Consider the following 20,041-nt stretch of genomic DNA (forward strand, 5'->3'; position numbering starts at 1 on the left):
ATCTCTTTTTCTTTTTCGTTGTCTTTCTTTATTTCGCAGGGGGGCGCAGAATTAATAATAATTGATTTTTCATTGATTAATGATCATTGATTTCCGTTAATCAGTGATCATTGATTTTCATTAATTAATGATAATTTATTTTCATTGTTTGATGACCCGTTATTTTCTTTAATTAATGACCATTTATTTTCTTTTATTAATGATCACTGATTTTCATTAATTAATCATCATTGATTTTCATTGATTAATGATCATTGATTTTCATAGATTAATAATTAATTTTCATTAATTTATTAATCGTTGATTTTCATTTATTAATCGTTGATTTTCATTTATTAATCGTTGATTTTCATTTATTAATCATTGGTTTTCATTTATTAATGATAATTCATTTTCACTAAGGACATAACTATGGAACGTAAAAGTTGAAATTTCATTTCATTCCACAGTTCTGTTCATACAGTAGTTTATGTATAGTTTTCTTTTGTCACAAATGAACAACAGGAAGTACAATTATTTCGTTTCTAGTATTAAAAATGTGTGTAAAACAGTAAAATTATTTGTGAAATAAATGGAAAATACAGATAAAAGATTCACTGGGCTGGAGATGAGTAGAATCTGAGTATCCAACTTCTCCATTTTCTAAAACGAGAAAAAAATATGAAAGCTTGCGTAACAAACAAAGCAATTTAATTTAAAATATTCATTTTCATTGCCTAAAAATATAATTTTCACCAGAGAATAATAATAATAATATAAAATTACTAAAAGAAGGAATATTTCACGAATTGCTCACAAGTGAAGCATATATTTCCTTTCTTATGTTGAACATAAAATTGTATCCTACGACCTGATTGAGACAGAAAATACAGAACGCTGCTGTCATGTGGTACGCAAAATGAAATCCTTCCTAATTAATAGAATTACGAATGACATGGAAGCATATATGTACGTGAGATAATACCAGGCTAGGAGCAAACGAATGGGAAATTCTCTCACTTCATTGTGAGATGGGAAAATTTGTATTTAAAAAAATAAAAATAAGAAAAGATAAGCAACTTATGACGCAAAGTGGTGTAGTATTTTATCTGAACAGAAAAAAAGAATAATAATAATGTTAAATTTGTGCAGTACAATTTTTCAAAAAACAGAATAAAGTTTACATCAAATTGCAAACTTCTAGAATTAACTTGATACAAATAAATAAGAACAATATATTAGAGCTCATGTTATACAGACTCCGTAAACCTCCAACAATACCAACAATAACACAGCAGTGTTGCCAGATCTCAAGATTATAAAGTAGCTAATTTGAACTATATATAAATGGAAATACTTGTAGTTGGAAATACATAAGATGTCCAGATTATCAACGGTCAGGCAGCGATTGCAGTTTCGGACTGTTATCGGTCGTGTGTTACATCAAAGTCCATACTACGTCAGGATCAGTAAAACTGCAGTGCGCAGTGAACTGGGCAGACGATGATAATGTAAAATGGGCGACCTTTCTGATTTCCTAGGAGACATGTTTGCTTAAGTCAGTTCGTGGGCTCTGAAATACACTTTACAACGTTTACAGTATTTTTTTTTTTTCACTGATATTCCTAACTTCTTTAATTCATTTGCTTACTTCTTTATCGGGGATCCATGAATTTTTTTAAAAATTGTAATTCCACTTATCTTAAGAAGTCAGACTATTAAAAATGATACAAAAGCTAACAATTTTTCCTTTGCCCGTTTTTCGTAAGTGAAAAACGATAATGTAATGTAACTTGCAACAATAATAGATAATGTTATTCTACACCCAAAAATATGAATCGGAAGAATTTTCAGTGTTGCCATCCATAGAAATTACAGTGTGACTAGAATATGAATTACCCAAAACATCTAGATTAAGGCAGCGACTAGAAAAATGAACTCAGCGGTAATTGATGACTTATCATGTTAATATTTCTATTTATTTTGTACTGTTTATTACAAAATTATTTATTTTTTTTACTGTTTATTACAAAATAAATACAAATATCATTAAAAAAAATAGTTAACAAGGAACCAATACAACATAAGTCATCAATTTACCATTGAGTTCATTTTTCTAGGCGCTGCCGTAACCTAAATTTTTGGGTAATTCATATTCTGGCCACACTGAAATTTCTATGGATTGCAACACTGAAAATTCTTTTGATTCATATTTTCTGGTGTAGAATGGCATTATCTATTATTATGGTAAGTTACATTTCATTATCTCTTTTTCACTTACGAAAAACGGGCAAAAGAAAAATTGTTAGCTTTTGTATAATTTTTAGTAGCCTACTCCCTTAATATGAGCAATACAGAAAGATAATTAAATTTCTCGCTTCCACAGCTCCGTACAACTGTTAGGCCTAGGCATTAACTGAGACATCAACACGGTCAGTGATACTACAACAACTCAAGCTCAACAAAAGTCTAGTGTTGTCAGATCTGGAAATTAAAACAAGAATAAAGCTAGTATGGAACATTAATGCTATATAAAGCTTTTAGTAAAGCTATTGTTCGTTGTGAATAGAATACTCAACAAACAAAACTTTTATTGTATTGTACAAACCTAATAATTTGTGATTTCGTATAAGAAAATAAGAAAGTAACGCATTCTTAAGAGTTATGTCTAAAGTAGCGTGTCGCCCAATTTGAAATTTTGGCAGCGAGGGTACCTAAAATGTCGCCCAATTCGGTAACACTGTATCACAAAAAGAAATCTCATTTAATTTAAGAGTTATTAGATATTCGCGAGTGAGAAAAAAGATTCTATGATATAAAATCATCGTTACGTAAGGTTAACCAAGAGGAATTAGAAAACAAGCATCAAAGACCAACTTAAGGATGCGAAAGAACAATATTAAGTCGAAGCAGTTAGAGCAGTGGTGTCCAACTATGATGAGCCTGAGGGCCATAACCGTCTTTACTAGTAAGGTGGAGGGCCACAGCTAATAATAATAATAATAATAATAATAATAATAATAATAATAATAATAATAATAATAATAATAATAATAATAATAATAATAATAATAATTATTATTATTATTATTATTATTATTATTATTATTATTATTATTATTATTATTATTATTATTATTATTATTATTATTATTATTATTATTATTATTATTATTATTACACCACAGAAGAAAAAAAAATATATTTGAAATATTACATACCTATTCAATGTGACTAATGAGGGTGACTACCAGCGTTTACAAGGGATTGGGTATCTACATCCATTCCTCTTGTTGTAAAAAATGTAACCCGCAGAAGATGTAAAAGAGAAGGATCTCCAAGGCAGCTTCTGGAGCGATTCTTTACACTTTTCATGGTGGAAAATGGACTTTCACACAGATAAGTACTACCAAACATTGACACTATTTTCCGACACAACTCACAAATGTTAGGGAAACGTTTGTTAGAAAGTAGCTTGAAAAATCTACTCCTTTCTTTGTTCTTGTCTGAAAGAATGGGTCAGTCTGAAGGTCACAAAGTTCGAGCTGTAAGTTTGGAGGTTGTTCTTCGATGTCTATTGTCAATGGATTAGTAAATAATGCAATGTCGTGTTTTAGTTTGTCAAAATCTGAGAATCTCGCATTAAATCCATTCGTGACACTCTCGATGTCTTTACAGAACTCAGAAAAATTAAATGCTTCATTTTCAAAATCTAATGTGAGACGACTGCAACTTGGAAAGCAGTAGCGTAGTGTGCTATGAGACATTGAGACACTGTCTACCCTTTCAAATTAAAAGAACATGGCTTTAAAATTTCCTTACTAATAAGGACTAATATACATTTCATGTTGAAGAAAAATATAGAAATACTAGGGCCAGCGATAGCTTGGTTAATAAGAATAGTAGTAGACCCTTTCTAAATAATTTTACTTTTCAAAACTCGTGGTAAAAAAGGCCTATCTCCGTCAAACAGGCTGCAGAGAGACAACCAGGAGACAAGAAATATGTCTCAACGCGGATGAAACAAATACACTTGAGAAAGCTGCGCGCGCATGTGGCTGTAGGCTTCTCACTCGCTGAAACAACCTAGCAAAGAGACACCGGGCAAAATGTCTCAGTAGCAGTGATGCCATACTTAGCGAAATGACACAATTTTAAATCCAGTATACTTTTCATTCTTCCTTTTAGATATTCAATCATATTTCAAGGAAAATTATTAAGAAATAGAAGGAAATGAAAACCTAAATTAATAACTACCTTTAAAAAGTTTTATCGATACATTAATTCATATAAATCTTTCACGATCTAGGTTCAACTTCTGTTTAATTGCAATACTAGAGTGTATCAACACTGGGAAAGGCAAAAGAAGGGCAGGAGGTTTTATAGTCTGCTATTTTGTTGGTTTTAAAATCGTTAGGTAAATTTGTATTTGGGCCTGTCTGAGTTAGTTATTTATTATGTGCAAATCAAATGATTGGAAATAAATTTACTGCACCAGTTGTTATTAAATGGCAGGAAGCTCTCATATAAAAATTAGTATTACCTTTAAAAATAGCCAATTTATGAGTTTACTTTTTGAATCAGGAATCGTGCAAAGCTAATAGGAAGATTATACATAGAAGTAAATTATTAATTCAATAGCTATAATGTATTTAGTGTATATACCGAGATTTGTCAGAATACATTTATATCGATATACTGGTTTAATTTAATCGCTAAGGAATGTGTTTATCGAAGTTAGTTTTCTGTACATTATATATAGTAGTACAACATCACGAAAATAAGTTTCTAACGAAAGTTTGTTAGGAGTCTCATATATATATATATATATATATATATATATATATATATATGAAAATGTAAAAATTGATACACTAAAAATGTTCCTTTCGGAAATTATTATTAAAACAGAGTTCCAATAATTTTACTCACTCAGAGGTTTTCATTTTATTAGGTTCTCAATATCCACAATGTGTCGGCTGTTTCTAATAATAGATTAAAAATGAAATGAAATCTTTGAGTTTTACGCCCCACGGTTATGTCGGCTGGGCTAAAGGAGACGGTGATGATGAGAAATGAATGAAATGGTGGAATGAAGAAAGTGGGAGGAAACGGCAAAACCCCAACAAAACCCGCACACGATGTTTGTCCACCACAAAATTTACTTGGCGCTAACTGGGATCGAACCAAAGACCCCATGCACCACTGAGCCACCGCGGCCCCAAATAATAGATTATATAATTGATAATTTTCATATATTTGGATATGTGCGGAGTATAACCATATGGATTTCAGGTTACAAGAGACGTCAAACTATCTCAATATTGATATGAGGTTTTAAACTGCAAATAATTCCAAAATAAATAAAGAAAATAGTTAAATCGAAAAGTCTAAAGCTATTGTTATTATGGAATAATGTAAATGAAAAAAAAAAAAATGTAACAAGTGTTTAAAGAGAAGCCTCGGGACCTCTGACACATAGGGTCCCTGGTTAGATTCCAAATCCCACCAAGTTGGTTTTATACGGGACATACACTGTGTGTGTAGATTTTCTCGAGATTCTCTCCCGTTCTCTCCCACTTTCGTCATTCCACCACTATCATCCAACTCTTCACCATTTGCCTTAGTCTCAGAGCACAATCGTGGAGCACTGAACTCTCTCTCTCTCCACACACACACACACACTCACTCACACACACACACACACACACACACACACACACATATATATATATATATATATATATATATATATATATATATATATATATATATATATATATATATATATATATATATATATATCCTGTCTACCCATTGCGAAACTTAACGCTACGCTACTGTTGGAAAGTATGCTAAATTGTGTTTATCACAAGAAGTGGTGTATTTCTTGCGCGCTATGGCTTCTAGGTAAAGTTCGAGGAAGAAAGGGTCTGATTTAAAAAGTTAGATCAAATATATATTCGTTCATTGAAGTATCGTCCCATTCAGCAACGATTACATTACCGATTCCAGTGTTACCATGGATGCCCGCGCCTTTTTGTTGTATAGAAGCGCTAAATGGATGCCTTATTCCGAGAGAAGAGTGGAAACATTAAAAGAATGAATGAATATAAATTAAAATATTATCAGTTATAACAATCGTAAATCATGAAAGCTTTGTGGGCCGCAGAAAATGGTTTGGCGGGCCGCCATTTGGAAAGCCCTGAGTTAGAGGAAATATTACAGAAGACCACGGATTGAGGAATTTTAGTTTTTTTTTTTTAAAAAATTATCTAAAACTTGCATATACTCTTAAGATTAACAAAACTTGATAAATATTGGCCAAGTAATATTTTGCACGAAATGTTTCATCAGAATCAGACAAGGGAGAAAGGAGGTTGGACTGAATGTTATAGAAAACAATTAGTTGCTAAGAAAATTGCGAAATGATGCCGTGACGGTCTCCAGGTGACTGGTATTCCTTATCTAAAAACTTCTACCAAGACGAATATAGTGTTCATCACTACATTGTTTCTTCTCTGTGCCTTTGTCCCTTCTTGGTGTTTTTATTTTTCGATTTATTAACCGAAATCAATGCTTCCGGGAAAGTGGAATACAAACCGTGTATTATACTCATTGAAGTGAAGTAATAAGTTTTGTATCATCATCATGACACCTAAATGTACGTGAACGGATAGGGAATTAAAGTGCACAACCGATGTGAAAAATATATAGTGATTTCGTAAAAATTATGAGTGATTAAAATTCAAATAAAGGATGGAACACACAGGAGGCGATTCTCGATCTATTCACGAAATTTAGTAATAATAATAATAAAAAAGAACAAAAGCATTCAGCTTTCTAAAACTGAAAAAGAAAAATACAGTAGGTTAAAATTGAATAGATTTTAAGGAAATAAAAATTCTTTCAGCATATATAGCTATGAGCTAGAGATCACATTAACACAGAATTCGGATACCAATGTTGTTATTGAATATTACAAATAGAGGATAGAATTCATGACCAAGGATCCTTCTGGCCGGGTGCCTTGTGCACTAAAGCGATTTATTTATTTTTTTATTTGTTAATTAATTAGGTCAATTAGATTCCTTCACGAGCCATGTTCATGTCCTGCAAATAAACTGCTAAACTACTAAGTGTCAAATTGTGTTTTGTTTCAGTGTGGAGTTTGTTGTTATGCGGAATGAAAGCGGTCCATTGGGTATTCATGTAGTTCCTGACTACGATAGATTAGGAAAGGATCGAGGTTTATTAGTTCAAGGCATAGAGCCAGGAGGGCGAATAGATAGAGACGGACAATTAGCAGTCTACGATAGAATAATAGAAATCAATGGCAAAAACCTACTTAATATTCCTTTTCCAAGGTAAGAATTTTATTTTATTTTCTTCATCATTCTAAAGGATATATTCATTATATTACATTCTATATTATTATATATTATTATTCTTTATTTCTTTATAAATTGTTTAAATTAGACTGTACATTTTGTTTCGTTATTCAGAACTCGTATTTCGTTATATATCGTAATGTACTATAAGGTGATTACAAATGAATGTAATTTGCGTACTTAGCACAAAGATATGATACCTTGTAGTAAAATGAACGAGGCAACATGCATAGGGAATTTCTGAAATTGTAATTACAGTAACTTTTTTCTTTTTGTATTCGCTGAAGGACGCCATTGAATCCAGTTTTATTTCTCCTCTAATAATAAGTATTGCACCAGTTCGTGCGTATGAATAAGACTTGTCAAAATTATTATTTTTACTATCATATTTATAGAAGATCGTGTCCATGGGTTTTCTCGTAGTTTTCCTGTTTCCTCCTACATTCGCATTTTCTCAGTTTTTTCACGATCGTACACTCTTCTTGATCATCTTTCTCTTTTAGTCTCAAGTGCATTAGAATGACACGTAAAGCTGGAAACTTCCGTTTCATTTCATCATACTTATATAGTTTGCTAACATCGTTTCATACTGATGCCTTATTCTATTTTGGGAAGAACGAAAGCCTGCGTCAAAGGAAGTGCCCTTCCTATGTCCACTAAGTTGTATAATAAGCTCCCGATTTACTTGAAGGATATCAAAACCATATCGAAATTCAAAAATGAACTGTTCACTTTTGTAATGTAACAAAATTATTAAGATATTAATGAATATTTGGGTGATACCTCGTAAAATTAATGTATTGTCAGTTATATTGAAATATCTTAGTATTATTTGGCAAGTCTTATGTACTGGTCTGTGACTGATAATGTACGAAATGGATGAATAAAGAATGAATGGAGCAACTTCAGTACCATTTTCTGGGACTGAAGAGCTCCGAAATCCATGCTCAAATTAGTTTGTTCATTCTCACTTTTTTAAGAAGAAGAAGAAGTAAGTATGCATGCACTTATGCTGGCAGCAGCATCGAGAACATTGAACATAAATCACTTATCGAAACTCTCCCAAATCAGTCTTTTTAAATATTTTATAACTAGTTCTACTTTCAAACACTCAATGGACGTTCTACAGCGTGAGCGAATCAAGTTGAAGAGGCTCTAAGTTTGTTTAACTCCATCCTCAAAATAGTCTAGTTTTTTACTCTCCTAAGTACAATAAAAGGTTTATTAGAATGATGACAAGTAATATTGTATTTTTTTCACTTTATGCTCAATGTAATAGATTAATGTCCCCTTGTTGAACACGTTGTTTTCTTTGTTTTTTTCTGTTCTTGTTTTAGAAGATACACTGCACTTTTTGTATTAGAGTATTTGTCTTTATAGGAGCACTCTGATCAGAAAATGATGATGTTCTTTGCGATCAATTTCTAATTTCTAATCAGTTCATCGTCATCATTGGTATTTGACCATTATTGGCAGGCTATCTTCCACCTTTTATAATTACATCTAAGCTAATTCTCTCCATTCTTCTCCACACCCACATTTCCAGTCTTTTTTTTTTATTTTTGCGTAATGTCCATGTTTCTGCAACATACAGTGCAATACTCCACACGAAGTATTATGGGAGTGTTTTTTCTTAACTCTTTATTTAAGGTCTCACAAAATAATATTTTCTTCCTTCTAAAGGCATCTTTCGCCATTCCTATCCTTGGTTTTATTTTAATTTTGTCATTTCGTATCATCATTAATAATTAGAGCAACCCAAAAGCATAAAAAGCATAATGGCAATTTAGATATATGGTTGGTACCTTGAACATGGTTGTGGTTGTCTAAGGGTCCAGAAGAAACTAATTTTAAAAGCATAATTTTAGAAAATATAGCATAAAGCATAATTTAAAATATATAGCATAATTCTTGGAAAGTTCTATTTAACTGCAAGTTTAACATATGCTATATTAATATTTTTTTAAAAAAACAATATTTACAAAGCAAAATCATTGAGAACATAACATTCAGCAATGGAAAGCTTATTTTTATTTCTGTAAATATTTCGGTGTAATCCTTTGATGTGGAGAAAAGAAAAAAAGAAAAGAAGAAAACCTTCCGCCAACAATGAATAGTACACAAGAACTCCACACTATATTGTTATGGGTACCTCTAGAACTTGAGCACTTTCTTCACTTTTTGTGCACATATCTGTATACTTTCCCTTTCTGTATATATGCACCTCTAAGGTACACACAAGTGATAGAAAAAACGGACTCGAGTAAAGCATATCTCTTTACAGTGCATTAAGTAGAAAGTTCATTAAATATGAAAGAAATTGCTTCATAAAATATTAATAAATACATAAGATATTTAGATTATTTAATGTATAGTAAATATTATTATACATTATACACGATTAATGTAAAACAATGATTGAAATTAACAATAAAGCATAATAAAGGATAATTTGAAAAAAATAAAGCATAATTAAACAAAAAATAAAGCATAATGTGGGTTGGTCTATTAATAATACTACCCAGGTACTGTTCTACTTTCTCTTCTCCTATTTCCATATTTGACACCGACCGCTTCGTTCCAAACACCATGGCTGTGGTTTTCCTAACATTTATTTTCATGTCCTGTCTGAATCAAGGGTTCAAGTTGATTAATTTTACTGGTTGATTTACGAAAAGGATTGTAATGGTACTTGCTCTTTAATATTGTCTTTTGTCTGCTGGTCGAAATAAGTTTGTGTGTGCGCGCGCAGGGTGTCTATTGGTCACGAAAGTCATGAAAAAGTCACGAAACCAGAAAACGGTCAAGCAAGTCATGGAAAAAGTCACGAAATTTAGCTTTTAGATCACGATTTTTTTTAATCTGGAGAAATAAGGTGTAGACTGGAAAATTTTGTTCTATAAAACGTCAAAATTCACCACCAAAAATGTCTAGTTTCGGCTTTACACCCTACCGAATCGCAAGCAAGGCACGTTTCTATCGCATGCATGAAAATTTGGCCCAATTCGCTCTTCAGAATGTTACTAAATTTTATGGTTTGGGAAAGCAAAGGTCACGGAAAAGTCACAAAATTTCATTTTGGAATTTGAGTATACACCCTGGTGTGTGACTATCAAAAATACAATAATTTTTGTTTCAGTCATCCTTTATTATGTGAAGTTCAAGCCAGGTAAGGCTAGTAGATAATGAAGTATGAAATAAAATAATAGATATTTAAGTCTAGAAGTCCTCCTTCGCTCGTTTCTAGTATTTAGGGATCATGAGTTACTTCTGTTACTAGTAGAATAACAATAATAGAAATCGATTGAAACTAAAATAATTTTGTTTAAATTCCAGAGTTCAAGAAATCTTTAAAGATGCATTAAAAGCCCCTGAGTTGCAGTTGCGTGTTATAAAACATCGGCCAACTTTCGACCAACATAAAAAACCTCCTCCTCCCGTGTACCCTAAGTCAATTAATAGAATGCACGAAGACAAAGAGAACATTGGAATGGTTGAAGTGGAAGAGAGATGTAAGTAGATTTCTGTTCCTTGATAGAATCTGCATTTCATGTCATTCTCATAAATGATAAGTAATAAATAAATAAAACTTTGTTAAAATGTTTCTTTTGCAACTTATAGAAAGCATATTAAAGATCGTTCGTGTTTCTTGTGGTTTTATAATTGTTAGCACATTGTGCCTCTGAGAGATGTTCAAAATACTTTTGAGTAATAATAATAATAACATGACCGGATATTGAACACAGACCATCATGGCAGAAGAGCAATATAAGCAGGAAACTGAACAATGATCCAGAGTTCTGTACCACGTGGTAAACGTTCTGTACCTCTACAGGAGTGATCTAGTAGTTTGCGCAACGAAATACAAAAACAGACTGAAATTCTTAAAAATCATGTATGTCTTTATGATAATAAACTAAATTCCCTAGCACGGAGGCCTACAGGAATTAACTATAAGTATTATTTGAGAAACCAAGCTGAAGCTGTGAATTGTGAGAGGAAATAGATTACAAAAGTAGATTATTTTAATGAATATTCAGTATCGTATGCAGGAATTTATTTCGGGAGGGGTCTAAACTCAATATGAGGGTATTTTATATTAAAATTCCCTAAATTGCTCTTAAAATTAGGCTAAATTTACACAAAGTCGAAATTTCAAGGGGGGCCGGATCCCCAGGACCCATCCCCTGTTCGTCCCTGTAAATGTTCAATTGTAAGGTAATAATTTTTAAAATTTGGAAAGTGCATTTACATTAATTAAGACGTTCCGTAAGTTTTTTCTTGTTAACTTTCTTTTTTCCCCACAAAGGTAAAATACAGGAACTACTACTACTAGCATAATTGTCTAATAAAGTATACCTAAGTGTTACTAGCATAAAGCATACTAGAGTACTTTAACTAGTATAGTTGGATTAGATATATGTACGAAATTGATATAGTAATGTACTGCTACACAGTATCATAGAGAAACTTGATACCCATTTATCTTTGGTAAGTTCAATCCTATGGAAGCTTAAATCCTTTGTCTCTTTCAATTTTCCAAGCCTGTGTATCAAAATATACTACTTACGGAAAACGGTAGAAAACCTTTGAGAAAAGCACTGGTGACCAGTTTTCCAAATTTCCTAAAGTTAGAAAATGTGGTCGGAGTATCTAGTTACTAAATACTTTACCCAAAGTACCATTATAACAAACATGATCAGGGCATATAGAAAACATTTAAACGCGCTATTTTTTTTTTTTTTCTGTTACGTCTTAAGTATGTCCAATGTGCAGTCGATTTGAGTTTAGGTGATTTTGAGTTTAACGTCCCGTTTAGCAGCGAGGTTATGTGAGACGTGGACCTACTAATTAACGTGGAATCCGAACCACATGAACTCCCACCGGGAATCGGACCCGGGCCTCCCACGCCAGAGGCGCGTACGCTAACCGGTTAGCCACGAAGGAGCTCCAATGTGCAGTCGATGTGCTCACGCCTCTCTGGTGCCTCAGCCCTGGTCAGCTATCCTGCTTTCAATACGAGAAAGTTCTAACTCGTCGTTTAACTATTTTTACATAAAAAAAAAAAATGTAACCCTTGTAATACACTTAGGTATATACTTGATAACTTCTGTTGTCAATGAATTACATAAATATGTTTGGAGACGAACTAAATACTCAATTTATTTTGTAGTGGTGGGAGGAAATATGAAGGTAGCGACGGTTTCTCCAACGAAGAAAGTGCCGCAGCCTCAACCTGTTCGAAGTACAAATAGTTTACTCGCTGCAAACACTAGGAAAATAGGTAAGTATCATATATGTGATATGATATTATAGTTCTTTCTAGTTGTTCTTATTGACAAGAGTATAGTATTCTCAAATCATTTGGAATTAGCCTCAGTAGATAATACTACACATACATAGGAAATTAATTTGTTACTGTGAGCATCTTTATCAAGTAGTTACTGATTTTTAGAGGAAATAATCAATGTTTAGTTGTATGGTGTTTGACAACGTTTGGATAAGTTTGTTGTGAGAATCAAGCAATTGCATAACAAATATATTAATCATTGCTTTCATTATTTTAATGTAACCAAATATTACCGAATTGATTCAAATGAATCAATTCATCAAGAACCAGTTCGTGGGAGTACTTTAGGAAATACCTAGGAGTTTAGAAATTACAGTTACGAAACTTTTGATAGAATTACAGAGTTCTATCAAAATATTCTTAAACTCTTAATTCCAAATACTGAATTTTAAACTGGTGTGAAAAACTAATTTCTGATGAGCCGATTCATTGAATGACTTGGAATATTATACTTTTATCATTATTATTGCTAAGAGAAAGAAGGGTAGAGTTTATTGGAGAACTTGAAATCTCACCTTAAATGCTGTTTTAAATATATTTAACAGAAGTGTGTACTTTCGAAGTCTCATACTAATCTAAAAAATACCTATAAAGCATGATGATTTACTGAATGTTAAGATTTGTATGGTTCAGTGCTACATATTATGGCTCTCGAATGTTAATAATTTCTCTCTCTACAGGTAGAAAAATAGAAATCGAGCTAACAAAAGGTTCACATGGTCTGGGGTTTAGTATTACAACAAGAGATAACCCCGCTGGTGGGAACTGCCCAATTTACATAAAGAATATTCTTCCAAAGGTAAGCATTTTTTACAAGTAGATATTGTACTCTAGATATTTTGGATAATGGCACAGGAAACAGTACATAGTTATCACAGATGAAGATGTCTTTGTTAAGATTAACAACCACGAACCTTCTTTCTGTGCCCTGGGATTCCCATTCTAACGATTATTTTCTTGGTATTATTTTGACAAACCAGTCCTGTTGCTATCAACTACCAGACACTAATAATTCAAGAACATTGGCTTCTAAAGATTTTTGTATACCATTCCCTTTGTTTCTTTTCTGAGGATCAACTAATATTAAAACTATTAGTGGACATTTGTACATACTAGACTAGTGCTCGAAGAATACAGTTCTACAAAAATAAAACGTTATAAGACAACTATTTATACACGTTATTTTACAATTTTGAATATTTAACTTTACTTCAGGTTCCAGATTTTACGTATAGACAAAGTTTCAGCTGGTAGCCTATACAACAGTGCTTTCCAACCTTTTGCTTCAAGCAACGCTCTATTAGTACACACATTTTTACATGCCACTCTTTCACAGATATTAATTATAATTCATAACTTCAATTATTTAAAGATAGATTATTTTAAGGCATATATAATTACAAGGAATTCCCAAATATAATACAGCTTTTTCACAGATACCAAACTTCATGTTTATACCACATTTACAATAATATTGAAAAATTGTATCGAAACGTTCATTTGAAGAAGCAGAATTAATTTAGGTGAAACTCACTTAAAGCAACGTTCCAAATAGAAAGAAGAATATTTAAATCATTTTACACCTTAACTAATATAGGAATCACTCTGTGTTTTGACGTGGGTAAACTAACGTTCATGGCAAAACATGATCATACTTAGTAAAATATTCAACAATAGCAATTTCTACAGTTTCATTTGGTTGTGGCAACATTGAGATAGGATAAACAAATATGAATGCAAGAATGTAAAAAAATTAACAGAAACAAATAAGCAAACGGTGACTTTCCATTTTCACAACACTTACTTGTCTCCCAATAGTGGTCAACTATTTTTGGTGTTATTATTTGTTTATTTCTTCAAGAGTGTGGAGAAGCAATCGTACTGAGATGTACTGAAGAAAGAATCCAAGAAAATTCTGAAATATCTTCAGAGAAATTTCGGGACATAGTAAGTTTTATTTTTAATAGCACATTACAGCACTTTCAGGTAAGCAATTACTCAACTGAAGAGACAAGTGTATGCTACAAGTTCCCAATGATTGTCTTGCATAAGAACGTGAGTACTGTTGTTGTTATTATTTACACAGAGGAACCTCTACATTGACATAAGTGCCAACATAACTGGCTCTTTCATAGAGTTATGGTCGATTAATGTAAGTAGCTAAGTCACTGACATTTCTTTTTCCAGGGAGCGGCAGTGGAAGATGGTAGGTTAAAATCAGGCGACCGATTGCTAGAAGTAAATGGGATTGAAATGACGGGGAAAACACAAGCCGAAGCTGTGACAGTATTACGAAACACACCACTAGGTGGCAAAGTGAGACTTGTCGTTTCGAGACAAGAAAAGGGCGATGAAAGTCCGCGACTTCCAAGGCAAATTGTAAGTAACAAACACACACATACACTCTATCACCCTTACATTTGTTCTTTCGTAGTTTTTCACAGATATTAGTGGAGCTGTATTTTGGCACCTCAGTTGATTTAGTTGTAAGTTTGCTTAATTTATTTTGTAGATTATCTTTAGAGCATATAAGATAGCAGCATGTGATGGTGTAGTTCTGCATAGCATAAGTGTATTTTTGAATTCCTTGTGCTTCTTAACTCCGATCTTGCAGTGGAATTTATTTGAAGCAACAAAATATCTTTTGTTATTATATCGCCAATACATGTTAGATATTTGTTGATACTTTCAGGACACTTTTGTGATATGTTTTTACAATTAAAAACCTTTTTGCATTTTACACACAGTTTATTTTTATTTCTAATTGTTCACGATGATTGTGTTACTTGTTATTGCACTAGCTTCCTCATTAAACATACGGTTAACAATTAATTGAAAATCAATAGGCTGTTCGGATAGCAAATAATAACATTGCTTTGTAACAAACAGTAGAAAAACAGCCTATTCACTTGTTCATGCGCCTAGAATGCGTCAATATGGGACATTTCAACAGCCTGCTCTGCTGTTTTTATCGGCCAAATTTTAAAATGAAAGAAATTTTTAAAAATGAATAGAAAATATTCTAAAATTCACATAATGCTGAATTTTGTGCTCTCTCCATGAACGTAAACGACCAGAGTCAGATTTTAATTTTTTTGTAGTAGCATTTTAACTTTATTCCTTAAAAAATTGACTAAAAATAAAATAAAAATAATTATCATACACAAACAATAAAAATATTAACAACGCGAAACTATTTACAATTCTTGACAACTTGAAAATCAATCCGCATGAATTTGTGAAGAGTTTGGGTAAATAGTTTCGGGTTGTTAATATTTTTATTTTCCGTGTACGATAATTATTTTTAAGTTTTATTTTATTTCAATTTATTTTTTAAAGAATAAATTTAAAATGCCTTTAAAAACAAAATCTGACTCCGGTTGTTTACGTTCATGAGGAGAGTACAAAATTGAACATATGTGAATTTTAGAAATTTTAATTTTTTTTACTTTTTATTATTATTATTATTATTATTATTATTATTATTATTATTATTATTATTATTATTATTATTATTATTATTATTATTATTATTATTAATTTGACAATTTGGCCAATTAAAACAGCAGAGGATACTGTTGGAAATATCCCATGTTAACGCATCCTAGGCTCATGAACAAGTGTCTACGATGTTGTGGTTACCAAAAATGTGTTAGACATTTTTTTTATTACATATATATTCTTCTAGTTTATCGTCTAACATTTCACCCTGAGTAATTAGCGACATGAGCATCAAGAACAATTATAATTAAAATAAATACAGTGTAAAGTTTTCAAAAAGAATTCTTAATTGTAAAAATGATACACTTCTATTTATTTGGAAATACCATTACCGTTCCCTTTGTGTTACACGCTTATTTGTTTACAGAATATTTTTCCTGGTGTAAGCAGACTAAGAATAGACCTTAGCCTTAGATACCCACGCTCATTTTTCAGTTAACCCGGTCTAATGAAACAACGAAGCGCATACAGCAGCCCTTGTCTTACTTTGAGCGAACTCAATTTAAAGAGGAGAATTGTTGGTGTAGGAGAGGTATATTATAACTCCTTAAAGTTAGTTTAAAGGGACAAATTTTGCCGATAGATGTCATTACAGTCTCCATATCTCTTTCATATATTTTTTACCTTTCACGAAAATTCACGATTTCTCTTACAAATTTCATCCTACAGACTTCGAATTTTTTAGAGAAGGAAGTTTATAATCTATCGAGGGCAACAATCCGTGCCAATTTTTTTATTTAGAGTTTTCTTCATTGTTGAAATGGCTTGATTGTTGAAATGGATATCCAAACCTCTAACAACATAACTATTTTAACAATGAAGAAAATTCTAAATAAAAAGTCGGCACGGATTGTTGCCTTCCATAGGTTATGGAGTTCCTTCTCTAAAAATTTGAAGTCTGTAGGTTGAAATTTGTAAGAGAAATTGTAAATATTCGTGAAAGATAAAAAATACACGAGAGATACGAAGACTGTAGTGACATCTATTGGCAAAACTTCTCCCTTTACACCATTCTTAAGAAGCCCCATCACGACGACATTAAAATACCGCTAATTTGACAGTAATTATGTGTGATATCGTCAAATAGATAAAAGATAATCGAAAAGTGGAACAAGAGCTCGCTAGACAATTTTATTTTACATGAGATACCGTTATCACGATTCACTTATTTGCTTTCAATTTCCAGCCATTTAGAAAATCGACATTTATTTCCGCGTTTCTAAATGGCTGCAAACGGAAAGCTACTAGGTGACTCGTGATAACGGTACCTCATGCAGAGCAGCGGGCTCTAGCGTCTAGCGGGCTAATATTGTCTAGCGGGCTCTTGTTCCACATTTTGGTTATATTTTATCTGTTTGAAGATATCACATAATTACTGTAAAATTAGCAGTATTTTAATTTCGCAATGATTAGGCTTCTTAACAGTGTGCATCTGTGTCTATCTACCAAGTAACATGGCGTCGAAATAGTCAGGTTATAAAGTCCTTTTACTGTTGAAAACGTGTGCCCGAGCATTGCAAAATATTGTGTAAGCAAATAAAATAGAATATACAAAAGAGAATGTTCATAATGAATAATAAGAAAATATCCTGTATAGATTGGATTTACAGAAAATCGTCTTAACGAATCAAATATTTTAGACGTTAATATTCAGTATGTAATATGATTTCCTGACTTCTTAATTCATTTTCTTAATATTGAAGAGGAAAATATAAATAAGGTAATTGTTTATTGATAGACGTAGACATAGGAAATGGTCACGGAATCATTTGTGTTCCGTTGATCAAATACTGTCTCTCAGAACGGCGATTTTTACATTACTTGGAATATTGAGTGTAAGCAATTGTTCAGAGGTAGATCAGATTATAGCATGTGCATAAGTAGGCGATGTTTCTAAATCTCTTTTATAGTCGAATAAACAATAGAACGATTTAGCTCCATTCTTTAGTAGTAGGCCCTGAAGCATGAAATGTGTTATTTAATATACGATTCGCTTTTGCAAAACCAGTAATTTCATTCAGAAAATTTAAGTGTCGTATTGAAACCTATGAAACTGAAATACATAATGTAGACATAAAACTAATATTTATCAATTATACTATTTGAAGGAACTAAACAAGAAAGAGTATTGAAATATGCTTCCTTGTACGTTCATTTGCAGAAACCTAATTTAGTTCGCAATATTACAAATTTCTAGATCAGCAGTAGAGTCTAAATATGTCATTTATGGATTAATGTTAAAGTGCTATAAACATGTCATAATTTCAAAATTAATAATGCATTCTTATGTATTTTCTAGTGTTAGAATGGAATCAAAATTTCAAAATATAAAGAATAGATATAACATTTTCAATAAACTCTAACCTTGGGAAAACTCCGATGAACCTTTTGAATAAAATCTCCTTGCTGTCAAATTTTCTTTCTAATCCTAAGAGAATTATCATTACAATGAAGAGGCCATTACCAACTCACAATTCCAACTTTTTGCGTAGTCTGGTTGTGCGTAAAGCCTCTTCGGCAACTTCTTACACCGTATTATTCATCTTGGAGATTTTTCCCTTTTTCAAGTCCTTTTGCACTTCAGTCATCAGTTCCTTGGCCTTCCTCATAGTCGTTTCCCCGTGTCACTTCATCTTTTTCTTTTTCATACGCATAAACTTTGTGGTAAACTTTCTTCTTACATTCTTTCTACTTGTTCATAGCAACGTATCAGCTAATATTTTCTGCTCTTTCTCAAGACAGTTTTCTTCGCGGGTACGATACTCCACTGGTAGGGGGATCACCTCTGGTTGAGGAAACCCTCATTTGATCCCAGCGCATGTAAGTTTGTGCTGGCTATTATCCTGTCCATTTTTTTTTTCGATGTTGTCCCGTTTCCTTCCACACTCTCATTTCACCATTTATCACGTAATTATTTCTGACATTAATCATCAGTATTTTTAGCCTGAAGGACATAACCGTGGAATTTTAAACTAAAGATTTCATCCAATATGCTAACACGCTCAGAAGTTTCAGCATTTATCTTGCTTACGTAAAATTCTGATTCTTGAAAATTCCTTTCTGCTTCTTTCTGGAGCCTTGTTCACGGAGGATAAAACTTAGGAGTGCAGGTGATAAAATCATAAAGAAAATATACAAAATTTATATTTGAAACCAACGAAATATATTTATAATATAGAAAATTGTATTTCCTTATTTATCACGTTTACTTTTATTGTTGCCCTCCAAAAACATAGCTCTAGAGGAGAGCCGAAAAGTTGAAAGTGCAAGAAATCTTCAGGAATTAGAATCTGAAGTAAGCGCTTACTAAAGATTTTTTTTTTTTTTTTTTTTTTTAACCCTGTTAGAAGGCTAAATCTTCAAGTGTATGAGGCGTCAGTTATATTCTCTTGTTGATTGAGTAAAACGATGGGTCCAGATGCTTCAAAACGCTTGCAGTTTCAAGCTTCTAATAGAGAAGCAGACGAATGCATTAAGAATGATTTCCTGTTCATTCTCCATCTCCTTATCCCTCACCTTTATACCTTTTATCTTTTATCATCTTCTTTCTCCTCAACAACAAGTTAGTGGGTAACATGGACATTTTAAAACTTTTCTCTCCCTTGAGAGAGCTGTTTTATACTTTGATAAAGCGTCTTCTTCGTAACTACATCTGGATGTTCTATCCTTGGGCATCTTCTTCCTGATTTTCCTTCTGCCTTTCCCTCTATCAGCACGGTGATCCAATAGGAGTGCCGAATAAAATGACCAAGCATGTTGTTTCTTCTTTTTCCTATTATCTTCATGACCTGTTGTCCTTCATTAGCTTCCTTTAATACGT

The 20,041-nt window shown here is 32.2% G+C and overlaps 1 protein-coding gene across 13 annotated transcripts in view; it reads left to right on the forward strand.

Annotated features, from left to right (window-relative positions):
• Positions 1 to 20,041, forward strand: part of baz (par-3 family cell polarity regulator) — a 477,788-nt gene that overhangs the window by 345,630 nt on the left and 112,117 nt on the right. For all 13 annotated transcript variants that reach the window (XM_081740533.1, XM_081740528.1, XM_081740531.1 and 10 more), the window contains exons 5-9: positions 7,143 to 7,346; positions 10,707 to 10,882; positions 12,544 to 12,654; positions 13,401 to 13,519; positions 14,908 to 15,099. In XM_081740533.1, the coding sequence (XP_081596659.1) occupies positions 7,143 to 7,346; positions 10,707 to 10,882; positions 12,544 to 12,654; positions 13,401 to 13,519; positions 14,908 to 15,099 (802 nt within the window). The remainder of the gene's footprint in view (positions 1 to 7,142; positions 7,347 to 10,706; positions 10,883 to 12,543; positions 12,655 to 13,400; positions 13,520 to 14,907; positions 15,100 to 20,041) is intronic.

This window comes from Thermobia domestica, chromosome 15 (genome assembly GCF_964235325.1).
Source record: "Thermobia domestica chromosome 15, izTheDome1.hap1.1, whole genome shotgun sequence".
In the NCBI taxonomy this organism is placed as follows: domain Eukaryota; kingdom Metazoa; phylum Arthropoda; class Insecta; order Zygentoma; family Lepismatidae; genus Thermobia; species Thermobia domestica.